This window comes from Drosophila innubila (genome assembly GCF_004354385.1).
Source record: "Drosophila innubila isolate TH190305 chromosome 2R unlocalized genomic scaffold, UK_Dinn_1.0 1_C_2R, whole genome shotgun sequence".
Lineage (NCBI taxonomy): Eukaryota > Metazoa > Arthropoda > Insecta > Diptera > Drosophilidae > Drosophila > Drosophila innubila.
Genome location: NW_022995374.1, coordinates 24767174 through 24792401, shown reverse-complemented (window position 1 = coordinate 24792401; position 25228 = coordinate 24767174). Strand labels below are relative to the sequence as shown.

The following is a 25228-nucleotide window of genomic DNA, read 5'->3' as shown; positions in this document are numbered from 1 at the left end:
CAACAAACACAATATGCCCATATATTTATTTTTTAAATAACGGGTACAATAATTACATCGAAATTATAATCAAAGTTTATAAACATCGAGAAGTTTGTAGCCATCGATTATTCACATTTGATTGAACTGCAAAAGTCATCAATAAGCATTCAACTTGGAGCTAACAATTTGTTATAGAACTTGTGCATTAAGATTGATTACAGTGAAAGGACATCGTTTTCTTATAGACCAAATGAAATGTTTGCCTGCCTTTAAGTCTAATTATTCTTAGAACATTAAATAAAATATCAAAGGGATAATTTCCTTCAATGTAATAGGCGTCTCGTTACACTATTTGACACTTCAAAGGGACTTTTTCAAATAAAATATTACATATAATATGTAGTATCTGCGAGTACTCCCAAAGGGCATTTTATTTATCAAGAAAATGGCAAATGGTAAGCTTCGTAAGTTATTGAATTTCTGTGTCAAAATTGACTTTAATAGAAAGTATCACAGGATTTTCTGTCATAAACAGAAACATACGAGTAATTTTCACACATACGTGTACATCTGTGTGCTTATGTGCCTGCGGCTTTGTGTTAAACAAAAGACCTAATTAAGATTCATTTGAACATATGTCCATAGCACACACACAGGCACACACACGCTCATATATATAATTAGCAGGCGCCGCCTAAAAGTATGCAACATTTTGTTTGACTTGTGATTAACAGCCGCATTTAAAGGCCGGATGGCATCTGCGGCGGATGCGGGGGGTAACGTTGTATGACAAGCCTTTTAATGACAACAGCACATACACACATAAAGAGAGAGAGAGAGAGAGAGAGAGAGAGAGAGAGAGAGAGAGAGAGAGAGGGAGAGTGGCAGAGAGGATGTGGGAGTATGTGGGAGTATGGGAGATGATTTGCATTAATGATATGCAAATGATTTGTTTATTTTTTATGTTGCGACAACATTCGCATCTTTTATTGAAAAGTTTCTCATGCCGAAACAAATGAGCAAATAAGTTGATGAGTAGATGCAGAACATACCCATACATACTTACATATATTGATAAGGTTCTTCTTTTTATTATTTTGACGTAATGTTAAGATGTTAATCAAAGGTACACCTTGCTCATATTCAGGCCGTGTCGAGTACATTTTCATTGTACGACTGTCAGGACTGTCTTGCAACCATCTCCACCTCCACACTCACCTCCATCCCAAGCATACCACACCATATCACACCACACCACACCACACCCCACCACAAAACACGCACATCTGACGTCTGAAGTCGCACACGACGCGGTTGTTTATTTTTGTAAGATGCTTGGCTTGGCTTTTCTTTTTCTTGGCTCACATCAACGAACTGGAAGGAATGCGCATTGACAGCGCCAGTTGCTTCAGTTGCCCAAGTTGCTTTCTGGAGCAGGGACACAACCGAAGGCTACGCAATCTCCGTCCTGACGTTCGCTAACATACCATGCCTTGCCGTGCAGCGCCAGACATTTGCATTGTTTTATTTACATACTTGGGCATAAACTTTCGGCGGCAACTCCCAACATATCGATGATAATGATGATGATGATGCCAATGCCGATTGGCATGAGGATAAGAATGAGACATTGGCATGCATAAAATCTATCAGCAGCTAAAGCTAAACATTGACTTTAGCATTTAAGGCTGACATAAGACACACACACACACACACACACACACAAAGAGAGGTAGAGAGAGGGGAAGAGAGAGGGCCTCTCTTTTGGTGTTATCATAATCATTATTATTATTATTATTACTTTGTATTCGTTTTCGCCAAGTTACTCGTAAGATGAAAAACGAAATATGCAGATCAAGTTGAGCTTTTAGCATTTCATGGCGCATAATTTGTTTATCTTTAATTTCAATTAAACTCACAGCGCCATTTTTCGACTTACTTTTCCACTGTATCCTTAACATAACTTTAGGGAATACCATATTGATATTCTAGAACTTTACGGGGCTTATCGGGAATTTTAGACAAATTTATACTGAGAAAAAATTGACTGAAATAACAGAATCAAAACATATTCCATGGCCAAATAACAATTTTAAATTGCGCAGTTGGTCAACAAATTTCCAATTTGTGGCGAGTTTAAGGATTCAATACGGTAATTCTATATACAAAAAAGTTCCATCAATAAACAGAAGGCGACATGTGTATATATTTGTATATTTATTATGGTAGGTATTTTAATACATATTAGAAATGTTGCATTTTCACATCAAGAGTTTGTGAAAATAGTTTAGATAACATTTGTTAATTGCTTAATTGAAAGTCTCAGCAATGTTGTGGGCTCACACACACATCCCCACACACACACACAGGCATACACGCTCAGGCATATTAAAAAAAATGAAATATAATACAAATAAGTTGAAAGTTATAATTAACTTGTGTGTGGTTTCATCAAAGGTTTTTCGCAAGTCTGAAGCAAGCGAAACGCATTTATTATTTGGTTAATAAACCAACTGAGAGAACAGGAATAAACATTATAACATATTACAGTTACAAACAATATTTAATATATTTTCCAATTGCTTTTTGTTTGGAGGGAATAAAATGCAATCTGAAAATATGTAGCTCAAACGAAAAGGATATCAATTTCAATTGAATTATTGCGGGTAAAAGCAAATATCCAATAACAATATAATAACTTATAATAAAAACTGTTTCTTTGTTTTGCCGTTGGCTCTTTAAATAAACAAAATATTTATTTGCTAATATATAAAGGGAAGCTGAAAAGCGCATCATTTTGTAAAAAGCGACTAGCTTTAAATTTATATATGTCGTTGCATGCTTATGTGACATGTGACAAATGGTATAAAATAAAAATACATTTGTTGTTGTTTGACTTTTGCTGCTAATTAAAAGTCTCTTTGCTTTGCGTCGCGTTGTATCCATGGATAAATCCCGAAAAATATAACATTAATTTGTAGTTAAAAATCACTAAGTAACACAGTTAAGCATGCAACCAAAAATGAAATGTTGTCTAGTCACACATACACCACAGACTCACACACTCATTCACACGCACAGGCACACACGCACTCACACACACACGCACACTCAGTTTAGCAGACAGCATGCATGATCTAGACATAAGTACACCAGACAAATTATCTAAAATTTACTAGCTGTTTTTATGCTTGTTTAACATCTTGTATTTTGGGAGATAGCCCATACATTCCCCGCACTCTGCCCCATCATGCTCCGTGCTCCATGCTCCAACTTACAACTGGCCATCTTATTGGGCAAAAGTGTGGCAAAAAGGAAGGAGGACGTGGGACGGGGAACGGGGTGAAATGTGGGTTTTGTCTTTCTTATTCAGTTGTTTGCTGCTGCGGCTTCTGCTGCTCTTGTCACTTGGTTTGATGTATGTGGTGGAGTTTTCATTAGCTTTCCTTGCACCCCCTGTTGCTTCTGATCCATGTGGTTTGCAACGGCGTCGACATTGTCGTAATTTGCTGTTGACGTGAAGCTGTCGCCTTCTATAAAATCAACTGTTTGCCTGCCATCCATCATTGTGCTTGTGCTTTTGCTTGTGTTGGGCATGGACATTGCCTCAATCTCAAACCCATTCCCATTTCCAGTCCCAGAGCCAGAGCCAGACCCAGACTCAGCGCTAGCATCAGGCTCAGTCCCAGTCTCCTGCTCAGCTTTATCGTCTGCTCTGGATTGTTTTGACGTTTCTCTGCTTGTCGTTGTTGTTGTTGTTGTGGTTGTTGCTTGATTCTCCCTTTGCTGGTCAAGCAGTGGACTGCTTTGCTTTTCACCTGATGACGGCCTCGTCTCCAGCGCCTTCTGCGTGCTTTGAGCTGGCAAATTATTTGCTAATTGCTTTGCCAATGGCAGACCAAACCCATCTGTTGTTGTTGCTGTTGCTGTAGTAGTTTTAGCTGTTGCTATTGCTGCTGTTTTTGTATCCGGCATATTTATAATATCCGCCGTAGCGGAATTTAGATTTTTCAACATCTTAGCCACGCCTGCCTGCCCCAGATCCAAGCCCAGCACATTCCCCTTCATCAGCTGCTTGTCTTGAGTCGCTTCCGCTGTTGCTCCAGCTCCAGCCTCATCCTTATTCCCATTCCCATCCTGTATCGTTGCCGTCTCCTGCTCAGTTCCTCCTGCATCATTGATGCTGTTTATCGTTGTTGTTGCTGTTGTTGTTGTTGTCGTTGCTGGTGCTTCGCATCGTCCTTGTCCATGATTTGATTCGACATCTAAAATATGCAAAGAATGGCAAAGTTAGCAATGAAATAAAGTGAAAATAAAACAGGAAATGACAGGCGCGTAACAATCTACAAAACATTCGCTCGTTCTCAAATACTTTTTCGCAAAGCGAATTGGGAAATAATTTCATATTATTGTTAACATAGAAGAAGCAAAAAAAAAAAGTAAATAAAAATGAAATGAAGGAAAATATATTGTGGCTGGCATGGGAATGGGGCAGGGACAATACAGTGGCTGGGGAAGGGGAAGGTTGTTGCTGCCCAGAGGCAGAATTGCTGTGGTATGGGTTCCACATATTTATACTTTATATCGTTAATATTGACTGTTTTCATGTTCGAGTGCGTCGACTCTTTGACATTTATTGCCACTGATTTTTTACAAATTTTAGTCTTACAGTCAAACTCCTCATTCACGAACTTTAAGCAATATAAGCAAAAATCGTTAAAGAGAAATTTCAATATTATAAAATTGAAGAATGAAATATGTTTCCTACTTTGCACTGAAAAAAATGAATCTGAAGAATAAGCAGTGCATTTTAAATGTCCTTGCACTCGAAATCAGCTTGTTGTTACTTAACACAAATAATATTTAAGTACAAAATCGATTACCCATTTTTATGCGGAAAATTATCTGAACATATCTGTAAATTAACCACAACATTGCGATTTCAGTTACAATTAAAATTAAGAAAATATATACAGGTGTGCTCCAGAAATCTCTGGAGTTTTTGAAGAGAAATTTTTTTAAAACAACTACCGTTCGAAATGTTGGTGTTCCTAAAATGTCAGCAATTTAATATTTTCTAACATGTTCTTTTTGCTCTTTTATTTAATTTAAAGATTTAATTTCAATTTAATACTTATTTAATTTTTTTTTAGACATTTTAAAGCAATGGTTTCTTGTTTTCAGGAGCACCAACAACTGCTTTTGGGCTGCTTTACCGCTTTTAGAGACTTGTAGAACACACCTGATAATTTGTACAAGGCAGTTAATTCTGATTTAATCAAAAACGTTCTATTTACAAAACCTTCTTTTTATAAACCAACTTAGGTAGAATGGTAATCTTTGATATCCTTGCAATCTACAGGATGTTTAAAACAATAACAAACACACAATCTGAAAAAAAATTGTTGAGATATCTCAAGAAACAACAAAGTTTTTCGACCATTCGTTTCTCTGGAACTACTTGAACTTCAAGTCTTGAAGCACCAAAAATATAATACATATTCATATTGTCAGTGTTTTGTTATAGGCGAACTTGAGTGTCGATTATTTGATTTTCTCTTTCTCTTTTCTTTTGGATTTTCCCATTTTCCCCATTTGTTGACTGCGTTCTCGAGTGCAGCTTAATCGAATATTTAAATTTATCTTTCGGTCGATTACACACGTGTAGCAAGTGGTAAGTGGCATGTGGCGAGTGCGGCCAATACGGTGCATCCCCATGACAATGTTACAGTTATTTGTGGCAATTTTGGCCAACAATTTTGGCGCATGGCTTAAAAGTTAAAGCTCCCAATGAAGCGCAATGGACTGCAAGCAAATGATACAATTCAAATGGTCCATAATATTTAGTTACCTTCAGTTGTTGTTGTTGGTGTTGTTGTTAGTGTTGCTGCTGCTGTTGCAGCTGCATTTGCTGCTGCTGTGGCAGCTGTTGCTGCTGCCGCTGCTGCTGCTGTTGCCGCTGCTGCTGCCGCCGTTGCTGCTGCTGCCGCTGCGGCAGCTCGCGTCTGCAGGCCAGGAATATCGGCCATATTGATGCGCTGGACACGCACATGCATCATTTGGCCGGGTCCATGACCCTGGCCCAAAAAGACTCGTCGCACTGTTGTGAATTGCTGACGATGCTGCAACCAACGACCCACCAATGGCAATCGTCTCAAATTGCCAAAAGCAATGGCCACGGCAGCAGTTGCATTGTTGTTTCCCGGCTGCACAGCGCCATGCAACTGTGGCTCGGCTCCAGCTCCAGCTGCAGCTCCTCCTCCTGCTCCTACTCCGGCTCCTGCGCCAGTTCCACCTGCTGCTGCTGCCTGTTCGGCCGCCTGACCCTGACGCTGTGCAGCCAACTGGCGAAAGAGTCGCGTTACAATGAGACGTGCACGTCGCATGGCCGCCTGTTGACCAGGTGCACCTCCTCCTGCCCCAGCTCCAGCTCCTGCTCCAGCTCCAGCTGCAGCGCCAGCGGCAGCTGCTCCAGCCGCCGCATTTGCTTGATTCCGCGTAATGAAGAAGACATGACGCTGTGCCATTATGGCAGGCAGCTCATAACGATGAAAGAAGAATACCATTGAATGCTGCGAATACGGACAAAAAGAGAAAGACAGCGAGAGTGAGCAAAGAGCGAGAGGAGTCTACACTGATAAAAGACTTTTCGTCTTAAAAATCCGTTGAAAGCCAAAAATTATTTCAAGTAAAGAAAACATTTAGTTCGTCTTTTTAAAACGAATATTCTTGATGTTAGCGCTTTATATGAGAGAGAATTCAAATTTAAAATAAATCTATTTGTTGTTGCTTCTTTTTTTTAATTAAAAACTTTTTAGAACTTTTTAATAAATTTTCGGAATTCCAAATAAAGGGCGGTTTTTCAATGTCTCTTTAATATAGAGTTAAATCCGTTTTTTCAATTTTCAATATAAGTTTATCAGGGGTGCCACAGAAATCTCTAGAGATTTTAATTCGATTTGCAAAATCTCTCAAACCAAACCGTAGGTGACACAGAATTTTGAGAGATTTCATTTTTTGGAGTATTTAGTCCGAGTAAACGCGCAAAACGATAACGGCAACAAAGAACAACATGTACTAAAACGTATTGTTATTTTTGTCTTTGTTTTTAAAGTCGATCCCAAAGTGTTAGTATTATATTTGATGAGTGGGAAAATAACAATGTTTTTGTAACTAATCGCTTGTAAATTAAATACAAAAATATTCAAAAAGTTGTGAAAATTCGATTGCTTGTGAATGGCAAACTGATTTGTTTACATTTGTTAAGTATATGAATGCTTGCAACACAAAACTTCAAGTTATAATAAAGTAAACAATTTTATAGCAGATACGCATTAAATATTAAAGATAAAAATACCGGTTAGTGTTTTTATCAGTGTAGCTGGTTAAGTTATGCAATGGACACGTGAGTTTTCCTCAGTACTGTCTACACGTGAGCACAGCATACAGAGAATGACGGAGGCAGACTGGCAGGCAAATGGATAGACGGATGGACAGACAGACAGACAGTCGGAGAATAATGCGCTGGGTAATTTGTCATGCAGTTGACAGGCGGAAAGTGGCGTCAGTTGCGCAACAACGTCAACGACAACCGACAGCCGACAGCCGACAACCGACAACCACAATGCATCCATAGTTACCTGTATGAATAAGTAGGAGGAGAGCAGCGCCAGGGTACGATATTGTCCACTGAAGCGATAGTGATACGCATAGAACGCAAAATGATATAGGTAGAAGAATCTGTAAGCAAACAAAAGTATTATTAATATGTAATAACAACAACAACAACAGCAACAGCAACACTAAATTGTAACAACTAGAGCACAAACAACTGCGGGAAGTCGACGTCGCCAAAACCCTCGTCAAGAAATACAAATGGATGGATGTATGTTTTTAAAAGTTGTGTGTGTGTCTGGATATGATAGCCATTCAATAGATTTCTATTAAACATTGCTAAAATAAAAAGCAACAAATTATTGTTTTCTATTTTTATTATTGTTCTTCGAATTTATATTTCATATTTTGCACCCCTCTATCCTGATGTCTTCCCCGTCTCTTCGCTCTTGCTGTGCAAATGCCAGCTAAGCTGTAAAGAAATGGGTCAGACAGCCAGACAGAAGGACAGCAGGACAGGGGGACATTCATGACATAAGTAACGCCTTCGACTGACAACAGGCACAACAATAACACTTCTAACAACCGCTTAGCTAGTTGATGGTCTCTAGAATACCCTCGAGAATAAATGAAATCGATAAGTGTCTTCAAACTAATTGCTTCTCGCTTCAGTTTGCATATTTGAAGAAGAGAAGAAAAGGAAAATGTATTGAATTGTTGCTTTTCTCTTAAGTTTACTTAATTAGAAAAGATGAGATAAGAATTAAAGCTTTAATAAGATCACCGCTCTCTCATCTATTTAGTGTACCAATTTAGAGGAGAGAAGAGAAAAAAAGCCCTACAGCTGTTGCTTCTCTAAAGGATGCTCTCTTTAGTTTACTACTGTGTCCAAAAAATAAGGTGACATTGTATTTATTTTGAAAATTCTTTATTTATTCTTCCAAATCAATTTCATCCCCTTCAAAGTAATCCCCTCCCGACACAATGCACTTCTGCCAACGTTTTTTCCAATTTTCGAAACACTGGTTGTAGTCACTTTCCGGGATGGCCTTTAGTTCCGTCTTCGTTGCGGCTTGAATCTCCTCTATCGTGTCAAAACGGTGTCCCCGGAGCGGTCTTTTGAGCCTGCTGAACAGCCAGAAGTCGCACGGTGCCAGATCAGGTGAATACGGTGGTTGCGGAACGATATGGGTTGAGTTTTTGATGAAATGATCACGAATTACGAGTGCAGTATGGGATGGTGCATTATCGTGGTGCAGAAACCAAGAGTTGTCTCTCCACAAATCTGGCCTTTTTTGACGGATACTGTTACGCAAACGACACATAACGCTCAGATAATATTCCTTGTTGACTGTTTGACCCGGTGGAAGGAACTCATAATGCACAACACCACGATAATCGAAGAAAACAGTCAACATGACCTTGATTTTGGAGCGACTTTGGCGCGATTTTTTTTGGTCTCGGCTCTCCTTTGGCACGATATTCGCTCGATTGATCGGTTGTTTCGGGGTCGTAAGCATAGATCCAAGTCTCATCGCCAGTTATAATCCGTTTCATGACATCCTGGTAGTCGGAAAGCATCGTTTCACACTTCAACGCGACGCCCTTTTTCCAAAAAATTCAATGTTTTCGGTACCAGTCGAGATTTGACGCGCTTGAGGCCCAAAACATCCTTCAAAATGGTATTGACTGAGCCTTTTGATATGCCAACATCATCAGCAAGGTCTCTAATCGTTAATCGACGGTTTTTCAACACCAAATCTTTGATTTGTTGGACGTGAGCTTCGTCAGTTGAGGTTGATGGTCGCCCAGGACGCTCTTCGTCTTCGACACGTTCACGACCGGCTTTGAACTCACTATACCACTTGTAAACATTTTTTTTAGACATAGCCTCATCACCAAAGGCTTTCTGCACCATCCTCAACGTATCCGCAGCAGAAAATTGATTCCGCAAACAAAATTTAATGCAAATTCTTTGCTCAACAAATTTCGACATTGCAAAAAACGAGAAACTCACTTTTAGCAGCTCACAAAACGACGCGTATCTCAAACAGTAATGAATATTTTCACATGAAATTTGACATAGATGTCACTCACAGTACTACCAACCTAAAAACAAAAAGAATTCTCCTAATCCTTCAAAGCGCGCAGTTTAAAATCAAATGTCACCTTATTTTTTGGACACAGTAGTACATAATCAGAACTGATAAGAGATAATTTACAGCTGTTACTTTTCGCAACGCTTCTCGCTTCAGTTTTGCATATTTGCTTCTCTCTGGAGATTATCTCTTCAGAAGAGACCTTAAAAAAATAACCATAGTATGTTCATCTCTTCAGTTTGCCAATTAAGCTTTTTATTCTGGGGAGATTAGAAAAAGAGATAAGTTATACGGTTGTTCCTTCTCTTTATGCTTTTCTTTTCTTCAGATTGAATTCAGACTCTTTTAAAGTAAACTTTAACAATTTCTAGCCTCAATACTTCTCTCATCGCTTCCCTCTTTGCGAATTTTAGAGATGAGCAAATGCCTTACAGATCTTACTGCTCTCTTTTGTTTGCATATTCAGAAATGAGAAGATTCTCTCTCCAGCTGCTTGCTAAAAAAGTGACAAAGCTTAGCGACGTAAGGTGCTTCTCTCAACGTTTCTCGTTTTAACTGGATAGTAAGGTCAATTAGTAAGGATCTATTAGAATTGTGACAACAATGGCGAGGACACTCAAGAGGATTTAATAATATAAATAATTGCTGGCGCTGTTAGTTGAATTGTTGTTTTCCGAGCCAAAGACAACAAATAATAATAAACACAATGAACGACATGAGGCGTCGGCGTCGACGTTGGCGATTCTGATGGCGACGTTGGCCTTATTGATAAGCAGCTGATGCGGCAAGAAGCAGAGACAGGAACTGGACAATGGACAATAACTATAACCAGGAAAACACACACAGAGAAATAAGAGTGAGCGAGAGAGAGAGAGAGAGAGAGAGAGAGAGGGAGAGAGAGAGAGAGAGAGGAGAGAGAGAGAAAGAGTCATCAAAGAGTGTCCAACGGAATTCAACTTTAATTTATTTTTACAACGCCCCTGGACGTTGTTGTGTGTGGGTGTGGGACTCAATGGATATGGGCATGGCCATGATTGAGTTATGTTATTGAATTTAATTTGAGTTGATTGTGCACACACACACACACACATACACACATACACACACTCATACGCACAACAACATGAAAACGAACATCACAATCGACAGCGACAAATGAAGACACACGACACTTATTTGGTTGGTAAGCCTTTCTAAAGGATACGCATGCAGAAGACAGCGGGGGAAGGGGGCAGGAGGAGGAGCAGCAGCATTATGGACACATCGTGGCACAACGCTTTGCAGCAATTTCCGCGCTCCTTCCAGCCTTCCAACCTGCCTCCCTCCATCCCTCCCTTCGTTCCCCCGTCAGTCAGTTGAATAGAGACAGTGAAAGCAAACGACACGTAGACAACACTTATCGCTTGTTCGTTTCCGTTTCATTCGTTTTCCTAATGTACCGTAGCGTTGACAAGCGCCAAGCGGGCGGAACAACCTCGTGCTACCCCTGCCCCCACAACTTCGTATCCACCTCTGCCTCCGTCTCCATCTCCATTTCCATCACCATCACCATCACCATCGTCGTAGCCGGCGGCGTGTCGCAACGGATGTGCTCCAAGGAAGTGCTATTGGCATTCATATCCTTCGACCGAACGGAAATGAGGCCAAATGATGTTGCAACAACGGCAGACGAGGCGACAAAGTGAGGAAGAAGGCAACAGGCAACAGGCAACACCAGTTGTCGACGAAATACTGTCAACACATCTGTTGCATGTGTGCATGGAAAGCAGTGCTGTCCTTTTTTGGTGGTTTTGTCACCAGATTTAGTATGGATATAAATTTGGATGGAAACTTCCATGTAGACGGTGCGTCGGCCACAAAATATTAGCTAAGTTATAAAATTGTTCGTCTGTTTTTATAAAAGTTAAATGCTTTCATTGCAACAATTAAAACAATAATTAACACAATATTTTTCAAACATTAATAACTAAATAAAGCATTATTTGGTAAGTCATCGAGTCAAACAAATGTATAATTATTTATTTTTGTCTGCAATTTTCGCACTAATATTGAAACAATTATTACAAAGTTGTAAACCCAGAGACTCTATCATTAAAGTTTAATTCAAATGAAAACTTTTAAATATTAAGTATTCCAATTTGAATCTTGTCTTAATTAATTTAAAATACAATCTAATTTGATTAATTAAATAACAAAATATTCGTTATAAGCTATTCTACATTGTGTAAAAAATCATAATTCATATATTGTATTCTCTTCATGTAAAAATCGGAATTTCTTTAAATTTGATACTTTTGAATTGTGACCTAATTTCATTTCAAATTAAACTAAAAATTATTAATTTAAATGATATTTAAAAGTTCCTCATTTACACATAAAAAATACGATATAAAATTAAGTTAGATAAATAAATGTCAATAATAAAGCAAAACCGCATAATTAAATCTTAAATTGTAACTACTTATTTTGTTTACTTCGAAATATATTTAATTTGTTCTAAAAACTTTGGTGGTAAAAATCTAGAGGATTTTATTGGTTTTTAAAAAACAATGGCCAACACTGATTGATGGCAAGTTGGGACTTGAGAACTGTGCTGCTATCGGCAACGTTGCATGGTTAAATAAGCGGCCCCAATCCAAACAACACGCAGACGGCATTGCTTGAAAGTGCGACCCAGCAGGTGAGAAAGGCAGCAAGGGGGATAGGGAGGGGGACAGGTGAAGTTGTGTGTGGCACGTTGATCCGATCAGCGTCACAAGTGTTTATTTGTTGAGGGTAAACAGAAAGAGACTAAGACGAAGATGTAGTTGCAGATGAAGGAGCAGGTGCAGCTGTTGCAAGGGATACGAATAATGGCTAAAGTGCCCAATGAGCTAGCAAACACTTGAGCACACCCGACAACACCTAGACACAGACACAGCATTAGCATATTGGTTAAACCGATTGAATGGAATGCATGTATGAGTATAAATATAACGATGCTGGTGCAAAGTGCATCTTACATTAATCCAAGCAATTTGGCTAAAGTGCAGGGATAAATGATACCACCTGTTGCCTTATATCTTCATTTCAAAATACCACAATTCCCTTAAAAAGAGGCTCCAACTTAGACAACACCAATTATGTTACCTACATTTCTGTAGAAAATGCTCTGTTACCGCTTGATTGATTTGCTGTTTACAGTGCACTATGGTCCGGATGACGATTATTTTGGAAAAAAGTCATTTGTTAAAGTTATTCAAATTAACGATTTTTTGATGGCGATGCATTCAAAATACATCCAACTCAAATGTTGCATAACTAAAATTCTAACATTTTCCAACACTGTTTAGCAATCAGCTGTGAAACAGAGTTGATTTAAACAAACTGCACATGAAACGGATATTCTCATTTTTAAGGTTAATTTGAATTGTCTTACAGCACTAATTTAAAAGCTTTTTTAACAAAATTTATGGTGGATTATATATATTGTGGCTTGTACTTTGTGTTTATATATCCGCGTTGTTGAAAATCAACGTGCAATGTGTTGTTTTTTGTAATTTAAAAACTTGCCTCGTAAAAAAATTTTTGATTAAATTTCATCTTTGGAAAGAGGTAACTAATTTTGCTAGCATATGCTAGCAATGCGACTATATGTATTTTGTAGAGAAATCAATTCTAAATTTGTACTATTAAGCTGAAGTTGCGCAATTTTGCGCATTTTTCTAAATTTCACTTTATCGCAGCTAACCTCACGTTGAAAAATGCGTAGTTGCTTAAAATGTGGCGACAACACATGAGACAAAATGACCAAAATTATAATTTTTTGGCTTATTTTATTGGGCGCATTGGCGAAAATTACAAAAACTCGTGTTTACGTATTGAATAAATGATAAATCTTTACAATCGACAAAAAATAAAAATTTCTAGTTTCATACAAAAAGTTAGTTCACGACCGATTTTAATAATTTGAACAATATGATATTATAAATGATAGTATTTCGATCTTGATATATGTTGGTCAGAATGTCAGTAGCATAATATTACTTATATACGATCAGTTTGGTCGGATATTTTTTGGAAAAAAATAGCGTTTTTATCAACACGTTTGTCAACACGTTAAGGGCATAGTAACACGCCTAACCTGTAAGTTTGGTCCTGATAGCTTGAAAAACAAAAAATTTACATATCGCAGAATCCGAAATAAAGGCGGGACCACGCCCACTTTTCTAGGCCATTTGCGTATTTATATCATAGGCCCAATGCAAAAGACTAGACCAAAAAAACTTTATTCGTTCTCGAGTTATTAATTTATTCCTAAAAAATCGTCATCCGGACCATAGTGCAGTGGCGAGCAGTGCGCTGTTAATTAGCAGCTGCATGGAGATCAAATTTACATTTCAAATATATTGCCTACTTCTGGGCTGAATTTAATAAAATATATGTTCTGTTTATGTTCCCATTGCAGTCGTGGTTGTACAGAATCTTTTAAAATCGTACTCTTTTGTACAGAAAGATGTGACTAAAGAAAAACTACTTGTATATACAAAGCCTAAATATCAAAAATGGTGAGTTTTTCTTTCTAAATGTGGTATGAAATAAACGGGCTTTTTTGTTCGGACCGAACAGACACGATTTTATACTAACTTTTCATGTCGATTTTTAAAAAGTATTTCTTACTTATTTCACCTAACATCACTTAAGCCCATAGCTACCAAAAGTTTAAAAAATAAGTAAAAAAAAATCGACGCCAAAAAAACTCCAAATAAAAAAATTACAGAAGATGCGGGCCTTTTTGAATTTTTTATCGGGCCGGCCTTAAAGCTGTCCTTCGAGCTCAGACTGAGCCGGTTCTCGAAAAATAGATCCGTGCCCACCTCTAGTTTTCAAAAGTGATCATTACATAGGTATTAAAAATAGTGTTCTGTTACTGCTGTGTTTGCACAAAAATGCAAGCAGTGCAATGTTAAACAACAGCTGGATATCTGCACTTTGCAATTGCAAGCACTGCAATGTTAATGAACAGCTGCCTACTTTTTAGCATAAAATTGATCATGTTGGTTTCTAGCCATAAATATAGGAGTGATTTTAAAGGTTTTCCTGCCGAATTGGTACTCAGGCACAGGCATTTGTATGCAAACACATCGATTGATATCAATATGTTAATTAAATTCACTGACATATACGAAGCACAATCAAAATATAAATAAATACACACAGTCATATCACAAAAAACAATTCAGACAAATGCATCTTGTTGTAAAACGTGACAAATGTTAACTATTTTTATGAATCCCTGATTCAAATAATTGAAATATATCAAAACTGAAGTGCTATTGCATTCAATTCTATTTGTGAGTTTGTGTGTGTGTGTGTAAATGTGTGTATTCATTGATAAATGCGTGTAAACGACTCATTTTCATGCATAAATTGAAGCGGCTGAAGCAGTTTATGTTGCATAGAAGGGCACGTTGCGCATACGCCACGTTAACAAACAAACAACCAAATAAACAAACAAGCAACAACAAAAGCAAAGAAGAAAATAAAAGAAATACAACAACAAGAGCAGCAACGAGAACAGCAAAACAAAAAGCAAACAAACAGCCAAGCAGCCACTATATGCGTATAACAATGAAGCGATTTTGCCTCGTTATGAACACTCATCAACTGCACCTTTGAACAACAAGCGTGTACACACACACACACACGCACACACACAAAGTATGAGAAGGGCCAAAAGATATGCCACCCATGAGGACAGGCCACTTCAGGCATTGGCATTTGAATTGGGATTGGGTTCGAGGCGTTGGCTCGCGGACAAAAGTTATGGCAGCAAAACAAACTTGACGCAATTATACTTTGCGTAACATGATCTCAATCAACACGAAAAACAGCAAACAGCAAACTGCAAAAGGACGAACAGGGTGAAGAGTGAAGGGTGAGTGTAAAGGGTTGGGGTGGCAAATGTGGAAATGGGGAAGAAAATGCGCGATGCCACGGTTGCCAATGGCTTGAACATTGACGTTGATGTCGAGGCTAAACCGCCACCTTTGAGTGCCAACTAGGAGCAAGTAACGGCGACCCAAAGAGCCCAATGAGGCAACAATAACAAGCATACAAAATCTATATATACATAAAATACATACGCATATACAAGTATACATATGTATGTAAACACAGTGAGAAAATTAAGTTGAAATGTAATTGAATTAATTTTGTAAATTTCACTTTGAATTCCGCGCAAATAAGTAATTACTGTGTACTATATTCGCATATAGTAGGCATGATTCAGCATATTTCTTAACCAAAGCTCTTTCAATGTTAGACTCAAATAATTTAAAGAAACTTTAATTAAATTACTGCATCAACTTATTATAATTTTTCAAACAAAAATTTACTATTCAAATCGGATGATATGGGGCTGAGACAAGGGGTTTTAATAAATTTATTTATTTATTTATTTATTTATGCACGACTAAAAGCAGTCGGCAACCAAAAAATTACCAAGTATAAAAATTAAGTTAAAGATTAAAAATACAAATACAGTTAAAAATAAATTATGAACTGTAACGAAAAAAAAAAAAATTATAGTTAGAGCTGGGGTAAGCAAAAATTATAAATGATCCAACATTTGTTGCTAGGATTGGGGAAAACCCAATGCGATTCTTAAACGCTTACATTTATTCAAAAACTCGAAATTTTAAAATATTTGCTTTTTTATAAGAAAAACAGTTGAATTATAATATTCAACAGCAATTGGAATATAATACTTATTTTAAAATATAGTCCTGCTCTTATTATTTACAAAAATGTACCTCTAATACGAAAACTAGAGTATTCGAAAAAATGTTGAAAACATTAAAACGAGTACAATTCGCAATTTAATTGAAATGGGTAAGAACACAATTATTTTTGCAGGAAAATCACAAAAACCAAATTTGTAAAATCTGAATGGAAGATTTAAAAAAAACTCATAAATGAAAATTTGAAGTTTTGACCTCGCTGGACTAGAATTTTCACTTGGTGAGGAGCTGTACGACGGTTATTTTTGATTTGATTTTTAATTTTATCAAGTTTGAATCAAGTTTAATTTGTTCTTAATTTAAGAATGAGCGGATTATTAAAAAACAAGAGGAAGAGATTGTAATAGAGTGTGTCTGTGTGCATAGTTTACCTATATACCTTATATACCTCCTCCTTCTCTCAGTTTCATACATTTCACCAAATACAATATATTCATTTACTTGTTTTTTAAGTATTGGGAATAAATACTAAATATTATATACTAAACATTTACGGACTTGAAATCCTCGACCTCAGTTATTTCAATCTTAATGAGGAAACAAGTTTAAAAAGTGGAGATTACGATATACTTGTTTATTTCGCTCTGTGTATGTTTTATACTTATTTGTAAGTGGGTACGCATAACAAGCGTGTAAACAACAGACAAGCAAAAGGCGCAGCAACAGCAGGAGCCAAAAGATTATGCCGGCCACGAAGGAGGCGCGGGAAGGTAAGTGGAAGGCGGAAGGCGAGAGGTGGGAGGTGAGAAGTGGAAGCTACTTGAAACGCGCAACGGCGACTGTTACATTTTGCTCGTGGTATCGAATCCGAACTCGAACCTGAACCCGAACTTGAACCCGCAACCCAAAACTCAAACCCCTTTTGGCCTGATAAAATTTGCTCTTTGAAGCCGCCGCTGCCGTCGCCGTCGTCGTCGTCGTCGTCGTCGTCGTCGTCGTCGTCGTCGTCGTCGTCGTCGTCGTCGTTGCTGCCAATGCCAATGCCACGCAATTCCCTTTTGTGTGTCCGTCTAAATGTCTTTCCGTCCAACGAGGACAAGACGACAGCAACAGCGACAAACAATCTGCGCAAGACTCTAGTGGCATACGTAGCCGGCAGTTATGTTGTTTGGGGCATGGTCCTGTTCCTGATACAGATTCTGATTCCTGCCGCTGCTGCTGCTGCTGAGATTGGGATTGGTATTGGTTCTGGGCATGAAGCTTGGGCTGGCTTTTAGCAGCATCTTTCTCTTCAGTTACGCAGCTCATTTAATACGTGTCGTCTGCCCCGTGCCGTGGCAACCAGATTTAAGCACAAAAGAAGCATTACGCGGCATAGGAAGCCACAGGGCGAAAGCAACGACAACAAGTCATGGAGAGGACGACGGTGAAAAGAAAAGGGAAGGGTAAAGGGGAAATGGGAAGTTAACCAGGATGAAAGGGGTGCCAAATTATGTGCTCTATACATTTTGGCGCCTGCTCGTTAAACGGCGATTAACAGAGTTATTTTAAACGTGCCACAAACGACTTTCTTTGATGCCACTTTAAAAGTCGCTGACGGTAGTCAATTAGGCCAAATACCAAAGCTGACTATCTCTTCATACTCTTGCTCCTGCTCCTGCTCCTCCTTCCTCTCATTAGCCAACGCATGTTTGCATTGCAACTGGCAACTGGATAGGCAGACATCAGTTCACTCTGGCTAATTGATGCACATGGAGTTATGTATTACACTTACGTTTAACAGTGAAGATTGAAGAGATTTAGTGGCCATTTTGCTTGGCTTTAAGGCCAACTTGAATGGCAGCTAACCGCAAACAGGCAACCAAAACGGCAGCACAGACAGGATGTAAGTTGGAGCAATAGGATTGCGTAAAGGGATGGCATGAGATGGACGAAGGGAAGGAGGCAGGATGCTAACCCATAACCCATAACCGCAGGAGCCAAAGAAGCACAAGAAAAGCAATGCAGGGAAACAGAAGCTGAAAACCCCCTTCGATTGCTTCGGGCGGTCAATAACAGCAAAATTAAACCGTACCAAAGTACACAGCCCACACACACACACACACATCCATCTGCTATGTGTGTGTGTGTGTGTATGTGTGTGTATGATGAGCTCTGCCAATATGTTTTGACTTTTCACAAAATTAATTTTTACTTGTAGCCAGTCTGGGAAATGGGGCAAAAGCGAAGCCAGAACTAAATCTGCATATGGTTTGCCATTCTTTCCCTTTCTTCGCTTTTATGCTTCCTTTATGAATGCATTTTCTAGTCACATATTCAGGGACTACCCAAAATATGCTTGGAATGTTCATTTCCTAGGTAAACATTTGGCAAAACTTTCCTTTGACAACGGCAAAACCAACAACTTTTGCGGACACAAAAACCCAAACTCTGACTAAACATTTATGATTGATTTCATTTTTTGTTCCGATGAGCCCATTTTCTATAGAAAATAAACACGAGTATGTTATGTAAAAGGGGTATATTTCGAAATAAATTTTTTTTCCCTAAATGAACTGATAAATCTACTAATAATAAAAAACTGATAGGGAAGGCTTCATAAGAACAAATGCAATTTGAGTTTTAAATATACAAAGTTTTTTATTATTTTTTGAAACTGATAGAAAAGTCCATTTTAGTCAATATCGATTATTGATATATTAAAAATAATTAACAATACCTATTATACCCTTTACTTCAAAAATATGTAAAAGGGTATATTGAAATGTGTGTAACAGGTAGAAGAAGGCATTTCCGACTCTATAAAGTCTATATATTCTTGATCAGCATCAACAGGCGAGTCAATATATCATGTCTGTCTGTCCGTCTGTCTTATCATTATTATTGTTTTGAAATTGTTTTTTATGTCGTTTTTTTAATTTGCAAAAGCGGGCATGGCCAAATTCTAAAACAATATTTATGTTCCGAATGCAAATCTGTTTTATATGATAAAGTTGTGACTCTAAAATGTTCAGAAAGTTTAATTTGGGGAACTTAAAAACATGAAGCACCTCAGAATCTTAAGGCTATTTAAAAATAGTACATCCTGACTTAACTTAGCAAAAGACAAGATATAATTTTATGAGAAATACGGCTTTGATGGGAACCTGATTTAATTAAGTACAAAAATAATCTTATATTTTCTAAATTGTCTTCTATTTTTCATAGATTTCTAAAAGCTCGGAACTTAAAACTGAGCAGCTTGCATTATCAAAAAACAAGCTAAATAAAATTAGAGACCATATATATATATAAATATATATCGACCCCTTTTTGCAAAAGGATCGAAAAGTACCAAATGTAAATTGTTTAGGAGATTTTTTTTAGTTTTCTCGGGCTAGAGTGAAGACATCGCTTCAAAATTTGAATTGCACTTTAATTTATTTATTTATTTTATTTATTCCGATGTATTCTACAAATTTTAAACAGCGTTAAAGCAACCCAAAAGCAAAAATAGATTTGACAAAATTAAATATTTATTAAATTGAATTAAAAAGGTTGTTCGAAAATATGAAATCTCTGACATTATAGGAACACCAACATTTTTAACGGTTGTTTTCAAAAACTTTTCTGTTCAACATCTCCAGAGATTTCTGAAACACACTTGATTGTCAGGATATAAGCAGCCGACACTTAACTATGCATTTAAACTCAAAATACAAATTAAAAAAATCAATTAAATTATTACTGTGTAATGTAAAAGTAAATATAATTATTCTGGGGGTATCTAAAAAGATAAAGAAAGTGATTGGTCCAGCATTTGTTGCATGAATTGGGGAAAACCCAGAAAAACCGAATCAGACGAAGATAAAATTAGTGATAAGTTAAATAGCAAGCGGAGAGCACTCAAAACTAATCGTACGGTACAGATTGTAATAATCAGCACACAGAATACGAAAAGTTTCATGCAAAGCGCAGTTAGTGGTGCAGTGCTGAAGATACAGAGGATTAAAATTACGAATTAGTCCAAAAGGTATATTGATGCTGAACTTCTTTAATTGTGGCCAAAAAGAAATGTTGCAAAAAATGTATAGTTTTAATAAAATAAAGAATTTTCTACACACACGATACTCTTGTGCTCATAGTTTTGATAACTTTGTCAAAAAATGTATAACATACGATAAGTATAATAAAAGTTTAACTAATGAAGAAAATATCTATAACGCCTAAAATTAACAAAATTAAATAACTATTTTGGTAGTTAATTTAAGTATATTTTTTTTAAATACAACTGAATTCAACAAACTTTGACCGTTTCGGCCAAATCTCTGATATTTCTTGAATGCTTAAGACAGGTATTTCACATAATGCTTTGAGAGAATATAATTTAAAAAAAAATTAGATTTGTTAAATCCTTTTATTTTTTTTTTGTAGAAATATTTAACGAAAAGGGATATGGGGCCTTAGTTTGTGGTTAAAGTCTAAATTGCTTAACATTTTTTTATTGCAATGGCAAAATTAAAAAAAAAATATTCACATTTTAATACCGGTATAATTTTATTGAATGCAATCGTTGCACTATAAAAATAAGGAACGGAATTGGCTGCGCATTAAATGAAGATGTTAGAAAGAATGAGGCGAAATTATTGCCATTCACCTTTGGTCTTCAAAATAAATTTTCTGTAAATGTTGTATTGAACATACGATGATTTCCACTTTCACATACGATAAAATTGACAGTGAGATTATGGCGTAATTATAGCGATTACACCTATATTTTAACAGTGAATTTCGAAAAAAAAAAATAGTATCATACGATACTTTCGCAAAAATGTTATGTATATCTTTTATATTGCACACCGAACCATCATTTTAAAAAAGAGGCCCGGTTCGGGCTCGGGGGGTATATTTTTGGCAAATGAGTTTCAAGAAGATTTATGTATGTGTTAGTCAGAACAAAGATTTTTATTTATAGAAATTACCACCAGTTCATGTATTTAAGTAAAATCTTTCAAAATAGTAAGAGAGGAACCACAGTGCCATAAATATATGTTAAACAATAAATCATATTTCAAATAAACGTACTATTATAATATCAGCTCATTTTAAACAATTTTATGATAATATAAAGTCATGGAGAAATGATCTGGAAAGATGGGAAACGTTTACAGCAGCAAACGGCTAAATCAAAACAGTGGGACTCCGGCCTAAAGGGGGAATGGTAAGAGTTGGGAGCTGGTAGGACGGGGGTAAATTTAAATGATTTGCGGCCATGAATGTTTAATGAATACAAATTAAGGAGTGGACAAGTGGACCCCAACAGCTGTATTGACCATACCGCATTGATAGCCTTTTAATACAGGCGTAAATTACGCAAAATCAACACCAAAAAAGAAGAATTAGAGAGCGGGGGGTTGGCAGAGAGAGAGAGGGGGGTATAGTGATTGATAAATGCCGGCACATGAATATCTAATGGCAGTCATAAACGCAAAACTGGCGAATAAAGGGAATACTCGAGTTTCTTTTTGAATTATTGATAGGGCCGCCTTGAATGTTGTGAAAAATGAAAAGTGATGCTAAGGGGAGTGGGTAGAGGGGGGTAGGGGGGGTTGGATGGCAGACGGTTACCAAAATAATTTCTAGCTCTTCGCCAGCTTCTCAATTATGCAAAGTGCGCGCAATAAACCGCAAAGTAGCCGCCAGTTACCACAGCCCAACTCCAGTCCCACACTCCCTTCACTGACCCAGACTTCTCTCTTAAAACATCATATAAAAGGGGAAAAAAAGCAGCAGTTGTTTTTCCTGCGGCCTGATTGAGTTTTGTTGTTGTTGTTGTGGCGTGCGTGGTCATTAATGTTTATAGAGAAGTTGAAAGAGAGTGTGTGTTTCTATTTTTTTTTTTTTTTTTTTTTTGTATTTTGGCATGTTTTTAGAGTGTATTCCTGGCTATGCGAAGATATTACAAACAAGTTTATTTAAATGTTTGCTAATGGCGCGGCTCTGTTGGGAATGGGTCAGGGTATCGCTTGGGTTACGCTTGTTGACTTAAGTGATGAAATTCTGTGCTCCAAGGGGCCGCCGCTTGGTGTTGGTGTTGCTGTTGCTGTTGGTCGATTTGTTTTGGCCCCGGGGGAGGCTTGCGCAAGCCAAGTTAATTTTCAAATAACAACCAAACGGAACGAAACAGACGAAACGAAGAACCGAACAAACGAACAAACAAAACGAATTGTTGGGAAAGAGTGTGAAGTACAAAACAACAAAACGAAATGAACTGTTAAATGCTAGGGGTAGCCAAGGCAGCAGCCGGACAACTGACGAACGGACGGATGGACGAACGGACAACTGCATGGACATTGACGTAAAGCAAAGGATTGCGTTGCCAGTTCGACTTAATGTAATTGAATTTGTCATTTCTTTCAGTCTTTCTCTGCCCAACACAGACGATTGCACAAAAAGGCTCAGCATGAAGAAACTGTTGGTGGAAAGATTGCCAAATGTATGTTGCCCTGATACGCACCTGAGCCAATGACGCTTCGTTATGCTTGTGTGACAGCAGATGGCATCAAATTGATCGGCGATCCATACAATCAATATAATATAGAATGCAGTTGTGGTATCATTAAAGAACTCCGACATGATGGCCTCCATGCCTGCCAAAAAATAAAATTGAAATTACATTTAGTTCAATCATACTAAACACAAATTCAATCAGTTGGGCAATGCACACCTACTAGCGCCAATATGACCGTCAAAAGGGGCGCAATTGGAAAACGAGCCGACACATTGTACTCTAGCATTTGCAGCAGATCCACTGCAAAGAGATTGAGAGATATTTACTAGTATATATATATACTTATAGTTGTAACAAGCATAATTACCTATGAAGACAAAGATCTGATGATGCGAATAACGCAATAGCATTGACACCGAAAAAGTCTGCAATTGAATATAAACAAGTCAGTATAAGAAAACAAGTCAGCAAACATAGTGAGAGTCACGTACAAAGAGCAGCATCACTGAGAAGGCAGCTGGATAGCTGCTCCAGGCAGCCCACCACATGGAAACGAAGCGATAATGCTCGCCCGTGATAACATTGCGCAGATATCCCTTGTTCTCCTCCTTCTCGGCAATTGTGCGCACCGATGCCATCAGCAGATCATCGTAACTGTGAATAAAATTGCATGTAAGATAAGATTTCTGATTCCTGAGGTGTTAAACCTTACCCCAGTAACCGTTTAAGCAAATAACGGGTTAGTTTATCGCCAAAGCATGCATCTGTATTGGGATCCAGTTGGACTGTCAGCACGGGAATATTCAGTCGTTTGCGTGTGGCCGAGGATAGACGAAGATGTCCATATTCCAGAGAGTACTCCACAATGTATTGCTCATCTGCAAAAGAAGGCGGAGTGAGTAAACTGCTGTAATCTCTTAGGCAATAGCTACAACTGACCATCATCATCATCGCTTTTCAGTGGTATGGCGCTGGGATGGTCATAGTTATCCAGCAAATTGATGGCATCAAAGTAAAAGTACAGGGTCTCATTGCTGTAGGCGCGTACGGGACGAAGGGGAACACCCAGTTTGCGAAGTATCGCCTCGTAGCGTTTAATCCTATTGTGATTGTCGAGCGTTTGTGGACCCACATCATAGTGGCTGCAATCGAGTGGGGAGAATGAAGATACACATATGATTAACTTGGAGAGTAATCCTTACTAGGTATGTTTGAGGGACTGCACCACCTGCTGATCAGCCTTGATGCGCTGCCAAATAGCACGCTTCTCCGCCAGATGCGGTATGATTTCCACCCTGATGACACCCTCGCGTGGCCAGTTCTGCACATCCTGCAGGCAGGTGCACGGATTCTTGATGAAAGCCGTGTGCACATAGACCAATGTAAAGAAGAACACCAAAGCCTTGGCAAGCAGCAGAAACTCAATGGCCAATTGTACCTTGCTGCAATGCAGATAAGAGACACACAATTAATAGGAGAATCATGGAATAGACTGTTGCAGGTTGAATACATGCCGTGGCACCAGCTCTGCATATGTGGCGGCAACTCGAAAGTAAATGGCGTGAAACAGACGATCTCGCATATTCATCATGTTGTTCTACAAATGAAACAAAGATAAGCGTTACACTATGTACATGTACAAGTGCGTGTGTGTGTGTGTGTTTTTCTTACCTGGCCTGCACCACCCCCTCCTGCGCCTGCTAGTATACGATTGCGCCCATTGATATTATTGATTGCATTGGCAACGGCTATTTCAGCCGCATTTTCAGCAATACCTCCTGCATCGGCCATGACTGAGCTTGATCAGCTCGATCGGCGGCTCCAAGGTAGTATTTAATCAAGTTTTTAACAAATACTTCCGTATCTTTCAAGCGACCGTCTTCCGCAACGTCAGCCCCCAAGGTGTCTTAAAATTGCTGCCAACGCTTGTTGCTGTTCCTCTAGGGTGTCTCTTGTGGGTAGTGACACCTTCACCTATTGCTCAACAGTCTGCTGTCGTCTAGTTCTTTGCAGATAATCCCAAATTAATGAAAATAATAAAATTGCAATAGAAAATAAGAGGGGGGCACCTACCATTATTGTGAGTTGTTTGTTGTTGCTGCTGCAAGACTGCCAACTCGTTGCGAACGGTAGTCGAGTAACCGCTCAAGTAACGAGTGCTTACCGTATTTGTTTGTGACCGGCGCACTTTTTAAATTTGCACTTCATTTAGCAAAAATGCAATTATTTTAAAGAAACATAAAAAAAAAAAATATCATAAAATTGAGAAAATTCCAACAAAAATTCTGCAAAAATTTAAAAAATTCTAGCTTCAAAAAAAA

General features: G+C 38.0%; 1 protein-coding gene across 2 annotated transcripts; it reads right to left on the bottom strand.

The window, feature by feature from the left end:
- Positions 1-2186: 2186 nt before the first annotated feature.
- On the bottom strand, positions 2187-25068 carry LOC117783233 (membralin). 2 transcript variants are annotated; one of them, XM_034620517.1, is made up of 13 exons: positions 24981-25068; positions 24579-24912; positions 24422-24504; positions 24110-24349; positions 23847-24049; positions 23620-23785; positions 23399-23561; positions 23275-23332; positions 23124-23207; positions 22914-23046; positions 7623-7722; positions 5834-6554; positions 2187-4247 (listed from the first exon to the last, which is right to left on the bottom strand). In XM_034620517.1, the coding sequence occupies exons 2-13, from the start codon at positions 24696-24698 to the stop codon at positions 3352-3354; spliced, it is 2967 nt and encodes a 988-aa protein (XP_034476408.1). In that variant the 5' UTR covers positions 24699-24912; positions 24981-25068; the 3' UTR covers positions 2187-3351. The 2 variants fall into 2 exon arrangements, with proteins under 2 accessions (XP_034476408.1, XP_034476409.1); XM_034620518.1 differs by having other exon boundaries at positions 2187-4076; positions 6392-6554.
- Between the last annotated feature and the right edge of the window lie 160 nt (positions 25069-25228).

What these genes read in the sequence shown, in the direction of transcription:
- LOC117783233 (XM_034620517.1), bottom strand. Translation starts at nt 24,698, where the DNA reads ATGGCCGATGCAGGAGGTATTGCTGAAAATGCGGCTGAAATAGCCGTT. An exon ending in TATGCAGAGCTGGTGCCACG is followed by an intron (nt 24,350 to 24,421) that starts GCATGTATTCAA and finishes TCTGCATTGCAG; the next exon opens with CAAGGTACAATTGGCCATTG. An exon ending in CCTCCTACTTATTCATACAG is followed by an intron (nt 6,555 to 7,622) that starts GTAACTATGGAT and finishes CCGTATTCGCAG; the next exon opens with CATTCAATGGTATTCTTCTT.